At 19.8% G+C, this 22,816-nt stretch overlaps 3 protein-coding genes across 3 annotated transcripts; all 3 read left to right on the top strand.

Annotated features, from left to right (window-relative positions):
- Positions 1-4,907: 4,907 nt before the first annotated feature.
- MKS88_000066 (tryptophan-rich protein) lies at positions 4,908-6,121 on the top strand (the record flags this gene model as incomplete). Its single annotated transcript, XM_067214148.1, has 2 exons — positions 4,908-4,994; positions 5,099-6,121. The coding sequence occupies 2 exons, from the start codon at positions 4,908-4,910 to the stop codon at positions 6,119-6,121; spliced, it is 1,110 nt and encodes a 369-aa protein (XP_067075955.1).
- A 7,971-nt stretch (positions 6,122-14,092) lies between these two features.
- MKS88_000065 (uncharacterized protein) lies at positions 14,093-14,716 on the top strand (the record flags this gene model as incomplete). The annotated part of the gene is made up of 2 exons (XM_067214137.1): positions 14,093-14,182; positions 14,456-14,716. 2 exons carry the CDS (start codon positions 14,093-14,095, stop codon positions 14,714-14,716), a joined length of 351 nt encoding a protein of 116 aa, XP_067075954.1.
- Positions 14,717-20,480: 5,764 nt separating this feature from the next.
- MKS88_000064 (uncharacterized protein) lies at positions 20,481-21,481 on the top strand (the record flags this gene model as incomplete). Its single annotated transcript, XM_067214127.1, has 2 exons — positions 20,481-20,564; positions 20,699-21,481. 2 exons carry the CDS (start codon positions 20,481-20,483, stop codon positions 21,479-21,481), a joined length of 867 nt encoding a protein of 288 aa, XP_067075953.1.
- Positions 21,482-22,816: the final 1,335 nt, after the last annotated feature.

Raw genomic sequence — 22,816 nt, 5'->3', positions numbered from 1 at the left:
TTTATAATTGTGTGTCACTATGTCAATATATTATCTTTTACATTTTTTTATCCTTCATAGTCATTATATGCATATTCTAAATAAATTCAAATAAACATTTCACACATATATATTTTCGACGTACATTGTTAATATACATTTTTTCATTTCTATATTCAATAAAATTTAGTATTTTCTTTATAATATTTGCTTTTTTTGAAGTATAAAAATACAAAAATTATTTAATAAAAAAAATTGTAATAATTTAAAATTACCCTTTTTCTTCTAATATGAAAATACGTTTCCATGACGCTCAAAATTTTAGTCTTTTTATATTCAATAGTTATTATAACCATAATTTAATATCATAAATATTATGTGAATATAATTTTTAATAGGAACCTTGGAAAACTATGTAATTTTAATTTAATCTAAAATTAATACTTATTTACTTTTAAATACATAATTTTAAATTATCATTATTTTAAATGAAATTACACAAAAAATCCTCTTCATATTAAAATATTCATGTTAATTACTATGATATCATATATTTAACCCTTAAAATTCAAATTGGAACCCTAAATATGTTATTCATGTATTAAGAATATTATAGTAACTTATATATATATGATCCTCAAATTGTTTTCAATGTTGTACATATTTTAGAATACAGATACTAAATTTATTCCTCTTTAATATGCCATGTACTTCTGTATTTGCCTTTTTACTTCTGCAATTAATATTTTCGTTGTGAATATAATTCACTTGATGTTTTATCAGTAGAAACTCTCTACTTACAGATTAAATTTATTCCATATCTTTCCTTATTATAGTACCATATTTAGAATTTTTAAATGTAATTTTTATCTCTGTAACATTTTTCCTTGTGTGCTCTACTATTTTTGTAATAGTTAGATTCATAAGATCTTAGAAATTAAGTTTTTTAAAAAAATATCATTGCACAATTTTATTTTTCATATATGAATTGTTTGAATTTAACATATTAATTAAGACTTTTTATTTTATTTTAACTATATTTTTCGAATTTTAGAAATATATAGTTCATCATGTATTTAATAAATATTAATTAAAATTATAATACATACATACATAATTATTTTTACTGATAAATTCTTTGCTTCTCTTAATAAGGAATGGCACATTAAAATTATAGTTCATAATAGGGTGTAATAATACAACAGAAATTTTCGCTTTTACTGGCATTTGAAAGATACTGTTATAGGTAACGATATAAGTAAATTAAACCTAATGATAAAATTTCTCAGATTACATATACATTAAATGCGTGAAAATTTTTATGATAATAATTTTAGTACTTACTTATTATACTTCTGATGTCTATATATGTAATTAATTCTAAGAAGTACCCCTCAATTTTTGAAAATGTATTACAAAGATACATTTATTTTTATATATACAAGTTCGTATTTTTAACACAAGCTTTTAATATATATTGAATTCTATATGCTATAAATATTCTTGAATAATAAAAAGTAAACAATTTTTCAAAATGTTCAATACATGAGAAGCATATATTTGTAAAAGACTAGGTACAATTTGGAACATTTTATAACATTTTGTTAATGTCCTCTTCAATTAAATAAAAAAGAAAAAGTAATTATCCTTTCGATTAATAATTTAAAAATATTTCAATTATTTAAAGATAGATATTAAACAAATTTGTAATGCACTCCAAAACAACGTAAATACATTTATGATATCAAATGAATATTAATACTGTGTGAGAGTTAGAGTTTCATTAAAATTCATTAGATAAATATATAATACGTAAATTTATCAATTATCTCTTTGTTTTTTTTTTTTTTTTATGTTAAACCAAATATCTCCTTTTTTGTTTATCTAAAAGAAAAAAAATGAACTCTCTCTTTTTTTAAAATACATGAGCTTTTTTCAGCACACATTTTTTTATTATACATAGATTTTACCCAAACTTCCTAATATATATATTTTACATTCAATTATTTCTTTTGTATGAACTAATACTAACTATATCAGCATACTCATTATGTTCAACTATTTTTTCACATTTGTGGATAGAAAGAAACAAATATTTTATTACTCGTAAAATTTTGTGATGACTTTTAAATTATGGATATATCAGTTATTCGTTTCTTTATTTATGCAACTAATCCAAAAATTAAAATACCAAAGTTTCATAAATAATGTAATATTTACTACCAGTTTTATATTTTATTTTAACTTATACAAGTTTAACATAATTCTAAAATAATTTTATATGATGTGCATCCTTTATAAACAATTATTTTTCTATTGAATACATTTATAAATGATTCACTATCTAATTATTATTTTTATACATTAATAAATGCTATCAAACATGTGATATAATAGCAAATCATTATACATAATAATATAAAAAATTTTATATCATATAATAAATTCAGCATTCATAATAAAATATCTCTTACCTTCACATATTCATTCTAAGACGTTAACTGTTAATAAAATAAAAATATTACCACATATAAAACAAATATACATCAACCTTTATTTTCCCAATAAAATAATTTTTATCTCAACTATTACTACATTGAAAATGATATGTATTTAATATTTATAATATTCTTTTCCCCATATAATATTATTCTGTTGTCTTATGCCAAAATGCATATATCAAAATATAATAACCCATTTTTTACTTTCTTTTTTATGAAGGACTCTCGTAAACATGAAAGTACATGATGATTACTATAAATTTCGATTTTTACCTTATTTTTAAGAGTCTTTATCTTTAGTGGAATAAGAAAAAGACACTTTAAATCAATATGTTATATTATTTTTTAGTGTACCTGTAGGAGGCAATTCTCATATAGAAAATGTTCTATAATGAACAACATTTACGAAGAATTGAACTTTTATTTTATTTATAAATTCCTAGGATCTAAAACAATTAAAATTAGTGATTTATGAAATATTACTAAAGAGAACAACCATATTATAATTCATGGGAATTTCATATATCAAATCCATTTTACAGAATTTTTATACTTTTTGTGTTATTTTATTATTGTGTATAGAAAATATATTTTATAAATTATTTTCTTCTGCTGTCATTATAATAACATGTTACTAATCAATTTTCAATGTGATATGTAGGTTTTTAAGAAAATATTCGCTTCCACATATGCAAATTAATTTTATATAGATTTATATTTTTTTTTATTTTTTTACCTTATTGCAATATTTTCTTCATAAAAAAGTTTAGAAACAATTATTTTTTTAATATTTACAGCTTATTTTATCAGTAAATTCTTATTATTTTTTTAAATTATCCTTTATAAAGCCTTACAAAAAAATAAATGAAAATTTTATATAATAAATTCAAAATTGTAAAACTATACATTCATTTTTAATATATTTATTTATATGACAAATAATATTTAAGTTAATAAAAATAAAATTATAAAAAATAATAAATGAAGATATTATAAAAGCATTTTCTTTTTTTGAAATTCATTAACATTTTTTTTTATTTAAAACAAGAAATTACATTTTTTCTACATTATTATTTTCCTCAATAATATTTCATTAAATTTTTTCTTATTTTTTAATAACACATTTATTAAATAAGAAAAAAAGAAAATAGTAAAAATATAAAAATTATGTTTTCTTTTAATTAAGCAAAGCTGGAAATATGGCAATTGTTTAGAAAATTTATTCTTATGAAACTTCGTTTATTATTAAAAAATATAAAAAAAACTACATAAAATATTAACGAAAAAAATAACATAAATGTGATAGAAAAAATAACATAAAAAGCCAAAATCTAAATTAAGAAAAATAACATACAAAATTATAAGAATAAATTTTAAAAGATGATATAAAAAATAATATAAAAAAAGATATAAATAACAATTTAAAAAATTAAAAAAGAACAAAAAAAATAACACTAAAATTGAGTAAAAGTAAAGAAAACATAATTAAATAAAATAAATTTAAGATTACAATAATATATGAAAAAAAGTAATAATAGAAATAAAACAATTTTCAAACAAATAAAAATAAAATTAAAAAAGTTTAAATAAAAAAAACTTTAAAAATAATTAAAAAATTACTTAAGGGAAATATTAATCATCCATTTTATATATAAAATTGTTTTTTTTATCAATATATAATTAACCTTTATATAAGTACTGTTTATGTTTATTCTTAATAAAAGATTAAGTTCTATATTTTAATTATTATTATATTTTTTTCTATTTTAATTTTTAACATTCGTATATCAATACATTTTAGTATAATAATGAAAATATACAAAAATTATATTTTCGTATAGTTAAAAAATAAATAATGACAATATTTGAATGAGGAGTATATAGTAATACAAATATTAAAAAAAAATTTAACTAAAATTAATAATATATTCAGTTAAAATTTAACGAATAGGATGATTACCTATTGTAACGCTCCATATTTTATATATATATATGTTTAATTTAAGTTTTTCATTAATCCTACATATTTATGTTTTAAAATTAAATATTTTTAAACAAAAAACCCTTAAATACTAATAAAAATTATTTTAATTGACAGTATATAAAATAAAATATATATATATTATATATATGTTATTAAATTTAGACGTTTCTCTAAAATGTTTTAACGTTTCCATAAAAAATTAATTTCTTAATAAATTTATAATTTATAATTTTTTGTTTTACTTAAATTTTTGTTAATTTTAAAACTTTTATTTTATTATTTTTTTTAAAATAATAATTTAAATATTTTTTATAAACTATTTTCTATTTTTTTTTTGTTTTTATTTTTATACTTATTGTTGTATAGTACATATATTATTTTTTAATTTGATTTATTATCTTGTTAATTTAATAATAGAAAATAAAATTTAGATATTAATAAAGATGAAAGCAATATTTCTTTTTGCATCGGCTTCTGTTGCCATATTTAAATTAGCTTCTTCGAGTTCATCACATAATTACAGTAGTGGAGTAAGACGAGAAATATTTTATTTATATATATTTATATTTTTGTTAATTCAATATAATAAGTAAATTAACTTAAAATATATATTTTATTTTAATATTTTGTTTAGTCATGTTGTGGAAAAAAAATAAAGCCGCCACCTTGTAGGTCTTATAGCAAGCCTGAAGATATACCATCGATTGTTTTAAGACCAAGGGTAGAAAAAATGGAATCGTTAGAACCATATAAAAGTGCTTTATGGGAAAAATGGTTTTCGAAGAAGAAAAAAGAAATGTTAGAATATTTTCAAGAGGAAAAAAATGCTTGGCTTCAACACGCAGCTATGGAATGGGGAAATTTTTTGAACAACTTAGAAAATAAATGGATGCACTATAATCCTAATATGAAGGAAGATTATAATACAAATCTTAATGATGTATGCGCAAATTGGAGTGATAGTAAGTGGAGAAAATGGTTTAAAATATACGGAGTAAATCATTTGAAATCTGAATATGTAAGGTGGTTTAATAATAGTATATCCGACTACAATATAACGATGACATGCAAATTGATTAAGTGGTATAAAAAAAAGAAATACGAATTTGATTCACACCCCGAATACATAAAAGAAAAACGTTTTTGTAAAAAATGGAAAAACAAAGCGTGTTCAAGTGTAGATCCCGAATTTTACGTAAAGACTGCACAGTATAATATCTGGAATTCTAGACATGAAAGAGAAAGAAAAGAATGGTTACAATTAATTAACGAAATTTATGCAAGATACGTTGCGCAGAAATGCACTACGTTGAGAGATTGGGGTAAATGTAATGTGGAATTCTATAAGGATTGGATAAAATTCTTTTATGAAAAATGGTTACGAAATGAACAATGGAAAGTATGGCTTCAAGAGAAGAATATGGACGACAAGAAAAACACAGAAAACGTGGAAAACACGGACAACGTGGATAACTTGGACAACACGGACAACATGGATAACTTGGACAACACGGACAACATGGATAACTTGGACATTGTAGACAACATGGATAACATAGACAACACGGACAACATGGATAACTTGGACATTGTGGACAACATGGATCACATAGATAACAAGAAGAACAAGAAGAAAAAGAAAAACAAGAAGAACTAGGACAACATGAGCAACATGGACAATAGTGAATTCGCATAAAAAAAATATATATTATAGTAAAATGAACGAAGAAAAGCTATAAATTATTTCTCTACATGATTTCAAAAGTACATATTTTCATACCAAATAAATGAAGAATAAGAGATACAAATAATTACAGTATAAAATAGAGCATTATTAGCCAACGTTATTTCATATTACAAAGATCAATGAAATATATTATTTATTTCTTAAATATTTAAGATGATTATGGAAAAACATGAAACTAAATTAATGAAAAACAAAAACGAAGGGAATTCTCTACATATGAAAACTTAAATAAACTCAAAATTAGAACAGCTCTAATTCTGAACGTGACTTCTAATCATAAATTAGAATGCACAATTTTTTTTATATTTACGTGCCATACGTTACATTTTTATTTTATTAGTGTTTATTCTGTATATAATTTTTTGTTATATGTTTATTTAATATATTGAAGTATATTTTTTTTTTTTTAATTTTTTTTTTTTTTTTTTTTGTATTTTATAATTTAAAATCATATTTACCATTATGCTTTTTTATTATAAAACTATTTCTTAGTTATTAGTATATGTATACTTTTCTATATCGTAAAATAATACTTCTATACTTGGGATATTTAACATAAATAAACTTTTGTTTTTTAAATTTATGAATAAAAATATAAACAATTTAATTCCTAAATAAAATTACACAGAATGTGTAATTACTTTATTAGAATAATTTTTTCATTAATTAATTTTATACAATATTTTGTGTGTAAATTTTATAACTTTTTTACCATAATGTCTTATCTACGTTTGGACAATTTTTAATAATAAAAAAATAAGAAGACTACCCATAATTTATTGATATATGCGTAATAACTTTCTTCTTGGATAAATAATTATTAACAGTAATTCTTAATCAAAATAATTAACATGGCTCTATTTAATAATCTTATGTTAATATATATATATTATATATGTTTTGTACTATTTTATTTTATATAAGAACTGATAACATGCTATAAATTGTAACCATTTTTATAATGAATCCCAAATATTATACATTTTCTAATGTTTTTTTATAATAAATTTATTTGTCATTTATGTGTTATAACTTTCAATTAATTTTTTTTTTTCTTTCTTTTAGATATAAGTACTTAACACATTACCTAAAGTTTCATTTTCCTTTTTTCGTAAGTGTCCTAAGAAACGTATCCCTTTAAAATCTTTTTTAGTGTACTGTCTTTATCATATATACATATATATTTTATTTTTATTTAATATTTCAAAAAAATAAAATAAAAAATCATAATTTTCAAATTTTTCCTTATTCACCAATGCAAATTGTAAAGTAATGCTCCAGATTGGAAAAATTGAAAAAGTGCATTATTTAAAATATAAAGAAATATGTTAATGAAAAAAAGACAAAATGAATTAATGGATTCAAGTAGATTCCAAATATTACAAATACAAAAAGTGGAAAAGATGGTGAACCTTCGGTATATCCCAAGATGATGCCTTTTATAAATTCAAATTGAAAAATGGGAAAATTGGGGAGAAATAGTTTACAGAGAAGAAAAACTTTCGATTTAAATGGTATATAATGTAAAAAACAAAGATCTACCTAAATATTTGAATATGTTGAAAAAATAAAAAATGGATAAACTTTTTTATTTGATTAATATAAGCATATCTTCGTTACGAAAAGGATATATAGCAAACAGTGCATTTTATGGCGTAAAGAAAAAGCTTTAAATTAAGAAATATATTCAGATAAAAAAGACAAATGTTATAGCTAAAAATAAATATAAAAACTCCGATAAAAAATGGATATATTAAACTACTAAAGTTAGCACATTTCGTGATACAACTTATAAACAACAAATGAATAACTGGTATAATTGCAAAAATATAAAATAAAAAGATTCTAATTTCCCTTAGAGCATTTTTGTAAATTATTTCATCCATAACAAAAAAGCGGGATATAATAAAAAATAAAATTATTAAAAATACTAAATTCTAACAATTGATGTATAAATAAAATTTTCAAATGAAAAGAGAATACTTGAAAAAAAGGATCCATTTTATTTCAAAATAAAATTCATCGAAATCATTTTAAAATTATGTATATTATATTTTAATTGACATAGTACTTATACTATTTGTCTTGTTCTCACGATAAAATATTTGATTAATATTCTAAAAATATCTTCTTTTTTAATAATTCTATTATTACTATTTTATTTTTTATGCATTAAAAAATATATATGTTAAAGTTATATATTTTTCGGTGACCCTTCTTTAACAATTCATATCATTACTTTTACGTTCATATATAGGTATATATATAGTAATACCGTTTTACTAAAAGCATATGCCCTGCCATAACCATATGCTTATTCGCAATTTTAAATATATTTTCTAACATTGATAAACGTAGCTCCTTTTTTAAAATTAGGTAACAGGTTAATATATATAATAAATTGTTCCTTTGCATACTTAATTGTGTGTTGTTTTGTACATATAAAATATAGAGTATATTACGATTACAATTTCACTTATATTTCCTTTATTTGTATTAGTTGCAATGAAATTACATATAGATTATTGGATTAAAAAAATATAAATTTCTTGTTAAATACACACACAATCGCTACAACCTAGGACAATAATACTAATTAAGGAGGTTCTATTGCAAATCTTTGCTAAAATATATTTATTCAATTTTTTATATAATTTTATTTTATCTTAAATAAACGTATAATACACCACATTTATACATATATATATACTACGGAGGATTTTATTTTTTTTATTTTTTTTTAATTATTTTATGTATTATTTATAGGACCTATGCATATCACATAGTTACAATTAACATTTTTTTATTTTTTTAATAATATGTGGATATTGTATTGTGAAATATTTTCCTATTCTTCACTTTTTCGTTATTCTATAAAAAAATTATTTTTTTCATATTTACCATCATATTAACCATTTCACAGGATCTTGTTTAATTTGATATTCCTTATTTCATTTTCCAAAAAAAGTGGTAGTTTTCACATTATTTCCAACTTTCCAATACATTACCTAACGTAATATTATATTATTATTTCATTTTGACTGAATAGTAAAGATACATTTATATTTTCTACAATAACATTTTTCTTAATTATTACTCTAACTTTTATATAACTTTTGTTATAATGTTATATATAATGTTAATGACTAATCTCTTCTTTTCTGTTAGCATTTCTATAACAGTTTTTGTTTTGGAACTATTGTTAAATAAAAAATTGTGTTAATACATTTTTTCATTTAATATTTTGTTAACTAACTTTAATACTTTAAAATCTTCCTCGATAAATAATAACTTTATAATGTTAAAACAATCATAATTCTAGTAAGACATGCTTTAATTATTTTGGATTTCATTCTTTTTTTTCATATTAATTACAATCTGCTATTATACTAATGTATCCATTATTGCAGTACCAACATTCATATTACTTTTTTGGACATGTCTAAAAATAACACTAAATAGCAATTTAATTCTATTTTTATTAATATAGCCAGATATAGATATTCCATGTCTCCTCATTGTACCAATTGCTATTTCTTCTTTATTTAGTTTCAAATTTTAATAATAAATTAATTATAACGAGGTATATATATTATTGTTACTTAACTCCACATTTTTCTAAAAATAAGACGTAACTGTAAAATTGTGCCTTTAAATAACACTAATTCATGTGTCTAGTTTAAATTTTTAGAATTTAACCAAAATTCCTAATATTTCAACAATATTTGCATTATATTACATAATCCATTTGAAATTATATATGCTCACATTAAACTGATATATCTATTATGTTATACTCCAACTACTTTACATTGAATTAATATAAGTATTTTAATATTTTTACTTGTAAATGCTGTTTTGACCTTTTTTATTAATGCATATCATGATTTAGCGTTCTCTTCTTTATTGAACTAAACTTGATAATAAATGTTTTAACCAAAAAAATTTTATCATTATTTTGAGATAAAGAATTAATTTTATAATTTATTTTAATGTGCTAACATATTTTATTTACATCGGAAATATATTGTTTATGATCTATGTTCTCTATATAATTCGTTTTTTTCTATACAAAGCAATTATGAAACAAATTCATTATTTATCATTTTCTTTCTTTTTCTTTTTTAAGGCTATTATCTAACATAATTTAATACTAAATAATAATATGAAATAGTAATAACAAATTACATTAAAGTGAAAAATACGATACTTCTATTAAGAATAATTGTACTGCTTGTAAGCCCTCTATCATATTTCTTAAAATTTAAGAAAAAAAGTTTCATATATTCACATTAACATAATACAAAAAAAAAAAAAATTACTAATCTTTATGATGACACACAAATAAAATCAGAATACTACCTCCATATAATTTTTATTCCATAATACATTTTTAATAAAAATATATACAATTTCTATCTGACTAAATGTGCTCGCACGGAAAATATTATCCTTTTATACTAATATTTATGTATATATATATTAAAAAAAAAATATATATATATATATATATATATATTGAGACAATTATTTTTTTTAATATAAATGAAATTTTAAATATAAAATGTTATTAAAACATATTATTCTTATTTGTTAACCTTACCTATTTTAATACTTTTTCCTGTTTTTTGTAGAACCATTATATAGTTCAAAATGTTGAATATTTTTATATGAACTTACCATTATTTAACGCTGATTTAGTTTATGAAAACATTATTTTGTAAACATTAAATTTATAATTATAGAAATTTTACATTTCTCATTTTTTATTTCTAGTAAGCGGTATACGTCCTGTGGTATTATTACGAAAACTTACTAAAAAGTAGATTACACAAATATTATATAATTATATTATTATGTTAAAATATTCTAAAACAATAAATTCCTTATATTAATATTCACACTACTGTACTAAGCATAATGAATACCTTAGCAAAATTTTTAATAATCTTTAAAATTTTTTAATTAATTTTAATACATATATTTAAGTATATATTTATATAACTCTATTCCACATTTTTCGTAACACCTTTTTTTTCTATTTAAATATTTAGCTAAAAATTACTTATTTTTCATAAATTTATTTTTATGCATTTGTGTATATATCATAATAACTTACAAAAATTATGTACTACTATAATTTATAAATTTTCATATAGAACATGTAAAAATAATAATATAAAAAGTTATCATTTATTATCCCTTTTAAAAATATAAATTAGTATTTGTTTAATTAGTAAATCTTATAAAATTCAGATAAATAACCAATTTTTTTTTTTTTTTTTGTTAGAATATTAATTTCTAATTATCATAATAATGTAATATAGGAACCCAAAAAAAAAATTTTTTTTAATATATCGTTTTTTATATTTTAAGTACATTTGTAATAAATAAAGCTAAACTAAAACTTATGTATTGATATATCTGAAGGTTTTATTCTCTTATTCTTTTAAAACATAAAAAAAAACAATATGTTTTCAAAATAAAAAAGGTAAAAAAAAACTACAAATAAATCAACTGAAAAAGTTATTAATAATATCTTTTAGCAATTATATAATTTTATAAAAAATAAAAGATAAATATTTTTATAAAAATATTTAAAAACTAATTTTATGAAGTTCTATACATAAGCTTGCAAATTTTGGACAATATAATATTTTTCTTTATTTTTGTTCATATCCATCGACCGTTACATGTTTATTAATTAATATATTTTTCCGTGCATGTAATTTACTAAATACAACTGTAATATGTAATATCGTAAAACAGCACAAACTATTTTTATATTCGTTCCATTGTAAATTCTTATTATGCAATATATATTAAAAAGAAATGGGATACAATTCTCGTTCAAAATACCAAAAAAAAGAGTAAAACAATACAAAAGTGGATAAAAGTACAAAAAACTAAAATGAAAACAATAATCGCTTAATATAAAAGATTCATCATATATAACTATAATAACTAAATTATTTATGTGATTTAATCATTTACAACAATTCAATATTAATATTTTTTATTTTGGTTTTTAGTTTTCTTTTTATATTCCGTATCTTATGTATTTGTTTCAAATGTAGCAATAAAATTAGAAATAATATATTTTCATTATAATAGATTAACATATATTGTTAGTAATACGTTTAAATTGTTCTATAATTAAACTTTCAAATTCAGGTTTTAAAAATCATAAAATAATACATAAGCTTTTATATTTGTCATGTTAAATAAATATATATTAATAATATTAAACAGACATTTTTATATAGTAGTCATATGTAGAAAAAAAACAAAAAATAATTAACATCCTTTTAATCTATTTATTCGAATATGTCTATGAATAATTAAAGAAAAATAATTATACACCTAAATATTTTTTGTGTAAATTAACTTAATAAATTATTCTATTTACGTGGAATTGTTATATTATTATTTTTTTTTAATACAAAGTTATTCTTTTTCCTTTTAATTAACCTTATAATTAATTTTGTTATATTTATATCATAATAATTTTTCAAATATTGTATAACTAATCAAATACTTTTTCCTTAACTAATATACTTAAACATACCCTTAATTAATTAAAATATACTCCAAATGAAATAATTCATGTCTAGTAGTAATAACCCTAAACAGAAGAACACATATAATTAATAAATTATACAATTTAAAAACTAATAAAAAGAATAATATATACCATAAATAATTAATCCTTATGTAACTAATATATATATATATATATATATTATTATGTTCCATAAGTAATTGTTAATAGTATGCAGTTTCCACATTCCCAGCAACAATGTAATATATTTTTTATATTAGCAAGTCTTATGTGTACATACAATATATTAAATATAAAAAAATATTAACAAAACAATTAAAGCACTATAATGAACTATATCAAAAATTAATAACTAAATTAAAACAATAAAAATAAAATATTCTTCCAGTGCAAGCAATAATTTTTTTTATAGTTTCTATATTTTTGCAAAAATAAAAGGATAAATAAAATTATTTAAATTAACACAGATTATAATTTTAATATATGTGTATTTTTTTTTAAGAAAAAAAAAAAAAAAAAAAAAAAAGACGCAATATTTAAATTGATAATAAAATTACACATTAAATTTTATATCACTTATTAATGTAATATATATGTTACTTCTTAATGATATTTTTCATTTTCTTTAAAAATTGAGCTTACATTTTATATAAAAATATATCCCAGGCTTCTACTTAATATCAAAATATGATAAGAATGTATATACAGTTGTGATATATTTATTTAGGGTACAGAATGATAACAAGAACATAAAATAAATATTAATGTATTCAATTATTTTTTAGTTATATTGATCCTTATGTAGATTATGATTTTGTTATTCCTGTTACTATATATCAAATTTTAAGATAAGTTATTCATAAATAAAAAGATATAATTTTGTATTTTTCTCTCAGATGGTTATTTACCATCTAGAGCAATTATGTATTGTTATACTGAGAAATGGATCATCTACCCAATAATATTCACTCTTTTTTAATATTCCTAGATTTATGAATAAATTGCTACATTAGGATAAAAAGAGTAATAATATAACGAACGTAAAAATGAATTATCAAAAACATTCTAATGATTCCTTTGAATCTTGGTCGTAATTAGCTGTATGATATTTTAAAGCATTACAATAACGTAGTAATCTCCAAATCAAAAAGATTAAAGAATGTACTATAAAAGAAACACCTTCCTTAAATAAAGTGTAAAGGAAAAAACATATTAAGCAAAATTGCTAAGTATTCTCTAATAATCTAATAAAAAAAAAGATGGAATTTCTAATATATCTTCAACAATATCATTATGATATAGAACTTGAGATATCGATAATGCATTCTTTTAACATGAACAGTAAATATGGCAAATTCCCTATACTTTTAAAAGAGAATTATATGGAACTTTTAAATTTGAAATATGAAGTAGAAGATCTCTGTAAAAAAAAAAAAATATATGTATTCAACATATAAATCATTTTAAAAATGCGATTATAATACATTCATTTGTAATACTAATCCTACATGTATAAATACCCGTAAACAGTAATTTGTGTTGAATGAAATTAAGGACTATTCTGAGAAAGGCGGGTTTCTCGTTAAAGACTATTCTAAATATGCAAATATTTAAAAAAAAATAATAATTTTCGAGAGTTAAAATGAGGCATACTAAATCCTTAAATATTCAATAAAATTAAGGATTATCTAATCTTGAATACAATTGTACGTGATAATTCTCCGCTTGAACAAGAATATAAATTTCCAGAAAAAATACAAAGTTTAAATACAGTTACATATCCATCTAAATCTGAAGATAACATTCCAGATGAAGATATATTTCCACATTCAAGTAAAACACAAAATGAAATATCACTTCTTACTCAAACTACAAATATGGAAACTGAAACAGCAAATTTTACTCCGTATTTTGTATCTATAGATGAAAAATTAAAACTTTAAATTAAAACAATAAGAATAGTTGATATTCTATTAATACGTTGTTTTCTACTGAAGAATCAAATTCTTCACATTCTTCTTCTTCTACTGAATCCACTGAATTCCCAGGTACCTATAATGTTACTTATTTTCCTATTTTTAAAATAACTTCCCAAAGATCATATATATTTAACATTAAGTTACATATCTATAAAGAAAACTAACACATACGTATTATCTATATAAATAATATTTCTAATTATTATTGTATATGCGCATTTTATTAAGGGAACATAAAATTAGTATTAAAAACGTGATAAACAGTTAGTTACTCTATTAATTTATTTTATAAATATATTCTTTTTATATTGAAGTACGCTTTATTAAGGTATTTAAAAAGAGAAAACCAAAATAAAAAGAAGAACAGTCCGATTACTTAAAATATTAGTACCTTCACACTCTTATATAAAAAGTAAGTTTTTAACATATTATTGTTTAGAACACCCCATATAGTATGATGAAATAATCATAAAAAAATAAAAATACATGAATTTAACTTGAAACAAAATATAAACCCATTAAAGCAAAAGAAGGACAGTGCCATAACTGTTAGAGAAGTACATATGGATGTACTCGAAACATGCAGAAATGAACAATGGGAATTAGACAAAGAACAATTTTTAGAAGTACCCCTATAATAGTTCACAAAAGAAGTATATAGAATATTTACTAAATTAGCAAATGATGAACTGATAATGAATAATATTAAAGGTATAAATTATATTGAAGAACAAAAAATTTAAAGGAATAAGAAGACAGGATATAAAAGTTTTCCTGAAAAACTGAAAAGAGAATTGTGTTTTAACAATTTGAAAGATGCACGGAAAAAAAAAAAAAAAAAGCTGATCTTGAGAAAATAAAAGAATTGGAAAACAACCTTTCAAAAGAATATAACAGAATTCCCTTTTTCGAAAGACAAAAAAATACAGCAAGACAGTCGCCATAAAAAAAGGGTATATTAATAAAACAGAATATTGAACAGGAAAAGTTTAAAAGGTTCATAGAAGAAAAGGAGTAAGTGTAAAATGAATACGATACTAAAGAAAGTAATGATAATATATCACTAATACATATAGAAGAATTCGAGTAAAATGAAAATTATGAATTATTAAATAAATATAAAAAAAAAATACTTAATAACCAAATTTTGCATATTGATACTTATGATGGCATTAGGTGAAAGCAAAAAAGGGGGAGTGCATAGAAAATAATGAATTACATTTGAGTACTTGCTTAAATGCATAGAGGAAGGAGAAAATTAAAATAAAAAATAACACATATCAAAACACATAAATGAGGAGAACACCAATATCTTATAAAGTAGTACATATAAAGAAATTCATTATTATACTGTGGAAAACAGTTTCAGACAGAAGGTAGAAGAATGGATAAGAAAAAATGATACACATGTAAATTCTAATGATAATTTTAATAAAGTTAACAAGTAAGTTGAAATAAATGAAGAATATACCCAAAATGTTGAAAATTATATATCATAAGTATATTCCTATGTTATTCAAGTAAACTCAGGTGGTGTCAATGAAACAGATTTCTCCAATTTTGTGATAAAAGTATTATATAAAAAGAAAAATGTAATGAATAATATAAAACAGAAAAATATATGTGAAATATGATGACTTAAATGCATTTATTTTAAAAGTGCTCTAATTGTATATAATGTTTTTTATTCCTATATGAATTTTTATAAGTACATTATTATATTAAGCCTTCATTAAGTAAAAGAAGAAAAATGCTAAGGTAAATATATAAAAAAAAATTAATTTGTATAAATTAAATATTCGTATATTAATTCATAAAGTATTTACTAATGTTTTTTGTTTTATTACTTAATAACTAATTTTTTTTTAGTGAAATCTAATATATATTCTATTTATAGCTTATATTTCTAAAATATATATAGTTTATATATATATATAATTAATACATAGTAAAATCTTTTTAACCATGGTTCAACAATAATAAGATTAAAGTGCAGATTAGAACCTAACATAAGAATTATTTTAATTATGTACATATTATTTCTTAACAATTATTCCATTTTTTTTTATATTGTTAAATTGTTTAAACCTTTTTTGTTTAATATAATATCTAAATTTTATAATTTTGTGAATATATAATACTGTGTTTTACCTTCAGAGGAAATTACTTTTTCAGATATTTAATATAACGACAGTTCTTATTCACTATGGAAACATTAAAAAATTATTACTACTCTTTGTGTTAATTTACTTTCCTTTCATATTAAGATATATATTTATATGTAATGTTGAATATCACTTTTTATAATATGTATATAACACAATATGAAGATTAATGTTTTTTTTATTAATTTAATATATAATTTAACGATTTCATTATAATTCTTATATTAATAAAGAACAATGGAATAATACATATTTAAAAAATAAAAGTATTATTCACATATATAAAACATTTAATAATAGTACATTACATTCCCTATTTTAGGAACATTAAACTTGTAAAAATTATACAGAACAAAAAAAAGAAATAGATATGTCTTTATATCCCTTCAATATGTTCCATATATAGGGTATGCTGTTAACAAAAAAGAAAGATAAAAATATTTTGGAGTATTCGGAGAACGTGTAAATTGTTGTTAAATTAATTCTAAAAGACATTCGAAAAAAGAGTTATGGCATTAATATGCATATAACATCTTAATCGATCGTACAAGTTGATAAGAAAATAATTGAGTTTTAATTCATTTAAAATATGTTATTATTTTTCGGTAATAGAATATTAAGGGTGTAAACAAATCTAAGATTTAGAATGTAAAGCATAGATATATTAAATTTTCTTGTTTTATTTTTCGCCTTCGAATAAATTATTTTTGAAGTTACAGAAAAAATTATTTTTTTTCCTTTTATTTTATATTTTGTTTTTTTGTTTATAATATAATTATGCGGAAAAAAGAAAAATATACTTAATTTACTTTATATATAGATGTACATTTTTATTACGTATATAATTAGACAAAACATATAAGTAAATTCATTAAAATCATTAATTACTTCAATTTAGAACAAATTAATACATTGCATTAACCATTGAAATATAAAGAACAATATTATTATTCCCTTAATTTATTTGTCATAATTGTTTAATCCGTAAAAAGCAATACTTTTTTAATTTTTTTAATTCATATTTTACATTCTGATTACAATCATACTAATTAGCAGTTTCATTTTATGTATTATATACTTCTAATGAACAATACCCGCTCATTTAAAATGAAAACTATTTATATTATCTATATATTATAATTAATATAAGTGATCATAAATGAAAATACTAACATTGGTCATTAAGTAACATACTATTGGTATTATATATGCCTTCTTATTATAATTTCATTATGTATTAATTTCTTTAAAAATATTTCAAAAAAAAATTTTTTGTTCATACCTTTATCTAAACATCTTATTCGTAGCAATATTAAGTATTAATATTATTCTTATATATATATATATTTATATATTAACAGATCAATTCAACTAAACTTTTACCAAATTGAAAGGTTCCTTTGAATTATTACTAATTTTTTGCTAGTTTTTTTATTAATAAATGTATGACGAATGAAATTATGCATTATGTTAAATAATTTTTTTCTTGTAATATATCGTAGTAATTCATATTTTATGTACAAAATTTACGAATAGGGGAACTTACACGATGTTTTACCCACATCAACAAATGTATTATATGATTCATAAGAGATTCTATAAAATGACAACTTTCGTTATGGTTTGTTCTTTCAAACTAAAGGAATAGACAATAAACTAATAATGAACATAATAAAGAGCTATATATATAGATTTAAATATTTAACAACTTCTTCGCTAGGAAACTCCAGTACTACTTTTACATAGTAATTAATTTTATCATTTTTAAATAATATAAAACATTTTTATTCATATATAAAAACAAACTTGTCACTTGTATGTTCATAAAAATTCATACATTTTTAAATAGTAATATTATCAAGGAACTTATTACTTAGTTTCACTTTTACATGATATTTCCAATAGATATTTACATATACTTCGTTACATTTTATTAAAAAAATTTTCATATAAATGTACATAAAAATTATTTTAACATTTATTATATAATTAATTAATATAAATAATAAGGTAATATAAAAAAAAAGTTTTTCATATATCAATTAATATACAATTAATCATTTCCATTTAAAAAAAACTTCTTTTACCAACGAAGATATATATATGTATTCATAAATAAAAAAAAAAATTAAATATAGTAATGAATAAATTATTATAAAAAAGCTACATGTATAATAATAACAGAATTTAACTTATGCATTATCAATTCATAGCACAGCAAAAATATTTAATAAAAAGAAGATATATTTATATTTTTTCAAGAAATATACGTACATTATATATGTAAATATAAATAAAATTTGAAAAAAAAAATTAATAATAATTTGATATTATAAAGTAAAAATGTGTAAAATTTTTACTAATCCTTTTTTACATGCATTAACACTTTATTTTTTAAACGTGATTTAATCAATCTATTTTTATATTGGATGAGTTATTTTTTACCTTATTATAAGTATTTTCTAATTATTATTCATCGTTGAATACATAATAATAATTAAAAGTATCATTAACATGTAAATTACCTTTGTAAAAATTATACTTTATAACATTTTTAAATAAATTTTACATTTTATACTTTATATTTTTTATTAATTTTTTTTTTTTTTTTAATTATATTTTCCATTTTTAATAGCAATAATTTTCGAAGAAAACTCATGAATTTTGAAAATTTTATTTTTACAATTTTTTTTTATGTTGTATTTAATAAATTTTTAATTAAAAATTAAAGGTACATATTATATCATCACCGTACTTGTAAATTAGTGTTTTAAATTATTTAAATAGAATATATCATTCATTTATATTACATATCAAAAAAAATATATAATAATCTTAAAATTCTATATATTTGTCGTAAATATACATTATGGATTATAGCTTGATATTTATTAGTGCTAATAATGTGTTTATTTTACTAGTGTTTTAATTAAATTCTAGTTTATTATATCTATTGTATAATATTAATGTTGTTATAATTATTATACATATTGCAATTTATTTTAAACATTTCTGTACGTAAAAAGATCTTATGGAACTTTAAAATTATCATTCGTTATATTGTTACGTACGAATTTGAAATTATTTCTTTTCACAATTTAAATTATACATAATTATAATTTATTGTAATTTCATTACGTTTCATTCATTTTGTTAACCAAAATAACAAAAAAAAAAAATTTTAAGAGTAGGAAATAAATATATATTAAATAGGATTCCTTATAAGTAATTTATTTATAGAATATTTGTTCCACTGAATACATAAATAACAACTTTTCTAAGATCTATTATTATTTATATTTTATTTTAATAAAATTACTATGTGGAAAATTTCCTAAAAATATTTTTATTTAATTCATTCTCTTAGTTACGATTATTAATATATATGTTATAATTATATTTTTAAATTATATATAAAAGTAAAGAATTTTAAAATTTTTAAGTAACATAAAACAATAAATAAACAATACAGAAAAATCTTCTTTTTATTAGTAAAGAAAAAGGTGGATTGCTAAAAATTCTGTTATCAGAAAAGCTCATTATTTAAAAATAAATACAACACCATGGTACAAACTACTATATACTTATCTTTTCCTAACATTTTCATATTTACTATTTTAGTATGGATATGCCAGAATTCCTATGAAGTAGGATAATTTTTTTATATTCAATAATTCTTATACTTTTGTAATCTTACATTTTCATTATAAAAAACTAGTATTTTATTAATATCGAAATAAATACATAATTTAAAAAATTTTATATTTACCCTAATTTTTAGTCAAATAACTCTGGAAAAACATGCCATAAGAAAACCAACCTAAATAATGCACCAAATGCAAGAGTAAGCAGGATATTGATTGGTGAAACTGATGTAAATTTTCAACAGAAATACTTAACCTTGAAAGAAAAAGCAATGCATTTACTGGATGAAGACGATGATCATTTTGCTAATAAATTAAATGCATTAATACAAAATTTCGGTTTACAAGAAAATTATAAAAAAGGAGTGTATAATAACAGTTTTCAAAAACCATCAAACTCATTAAAATATAGAGATAATTCCAAAAAATCGCATTACGATTCAATGACATTTGATAGTGATTTAGAAAGCCTAAGTGATCTATCTACATATGATGACACAGAGGAAACATCTCAAGATTCATTATATTATGATAGTAGTATTGATAATATTCATCATAAAACAGGAAGTGGAAAATTAAATGAGAAACATATTCCTATGAAAAATTATGAACAAATAGAACCAAAAAAAACATCATCGATAAGTTATCGTTTAAAGAAATTCGATAAAAATTACGAAAATAAAGTAGCAAAATTATTGAATACTAAATATGATAGCTTACATAAAATTTCACATAAATCTACAGTATCTCTTTTTAAAATAATACTTCCTGTTATAAAGCCAATTTTGGTATTTATTGCTATGATATTTACGTTTATGATGATGCAGAATACTTATGGTATTTTTTTATCAATTCTAGTATTTATTTTTTGTATAGCTTATGTTACCTATAAATATTTTAAACTTAATGGTTTGAAGTAATAGTAAGAAGTGAAGTACATATTCAAGAGTTTCTATTTGCTCAATATCATTATACCACAAAATTATAGAAAATCTTTAAATTAAGGTAATTAGTTTAATATACATAAAATTTTATATAATTAAGGATATATATTAACTCCTATTATGTATGTAATGTCTGAATTACATTCTTTTCAACTTTTTATCCCAAAAAATATTTTAATAGTATTCATATTTTTGCTTATATAAATGGGTTACTTAAATTTTTTGTGATTATTTTTATAATTAATATTATTGTAAATGTTATAAAGTGTGCATCTTTAAACTATAAGCTTTTTTTATTATTTTTTACATCTGTACATGCAGAAAAATCACTGATGGTTTGCGGCTTCATATTCGAAAGATATAGATTAATGAGTTCTTTCTTGTTTGTAATTCATTGTATTTTTGTTCTTGTTTTAATTAGTATTTCATCATATTTGTAAAGTTTTAAAGATATATAACATATTATTAAGTTTTACAATAATTTGGATAATGAAAGAACATTTTGTGAACATGTATACAAGGGCTTTACTAATTGGAATAACTTTTTTTATAAAAAAAAACAAACTACATATTAAGTTGTTCAAATTAAATAGAAAAATTAGTTTAACTACGTTTTTTATTTAACAGATATATTTTTAAGCACGAACTGTAATTCTTTCTAGTGATTTATTTTCATTCTCTAGTAAATGAATACAACATCGCATTACTTTTATATTGTAAATGAAAGTTCTATTTCATATTCAATATGTATGCATACTCATAATTTATATATATATATATTTTTACCATTCATATTACACTACATCAGTAGTAACTTTTTATTTTGTTAAATCGTAATATCACCAAGTTCTCTTTTTTTTTTTATGAGACTCATAATATGTAACATTTATGTATAAATGAGGTTACTCGATCTTAAATATATATATATTTTTTTTTTTTTTTTTGGTATCATATTTCCCATTTTATTCTTATTAAAATTGTGCAATTATGGTATTGTGTATTCTTAAAGAAAATGTATTTCACCCTTTCATATTAGAACAAATATGTAAAATGAGAAAGAAAATATCAAATATCAATAAAGTATTTAAATAAAAAATTATGTAGTTAGAGTAATAAATACGTATTATTGTAAAAATTATTTTTCTTTTAAAAGTTCTTATGCTTAACAGATAATTCTTTTTGAATATAAATTCTATCGTAGCATAAAAAAAATTAGATATAAATAAAATTAATCATGTAATAATAAAACAGTAACTGTACAATTTTTCATAAAGTTATTTCTTTATATCCATTTATCTTCCATTTTGTAAT

The sequence above is a fragment of the Plasmodium brasilianum genome (assembly GCF_023973825.1).
Source record: "Plasmodium brasilianum strain Bolivian I chromosome Unknown PB_00_01, whole genome shotgun sequence".
NCBI lineage: Eukaryota > Apicomplexa > Aconoidasida > Haemosporida > Plasmodiidae > Plasmodium > Plasmodium brasilianum.
The sequence above is the reverse complement of the archived record's forward strand: the minus strand, read 5'-3'. Positions and strand labels throughout refer to the sequence as shown.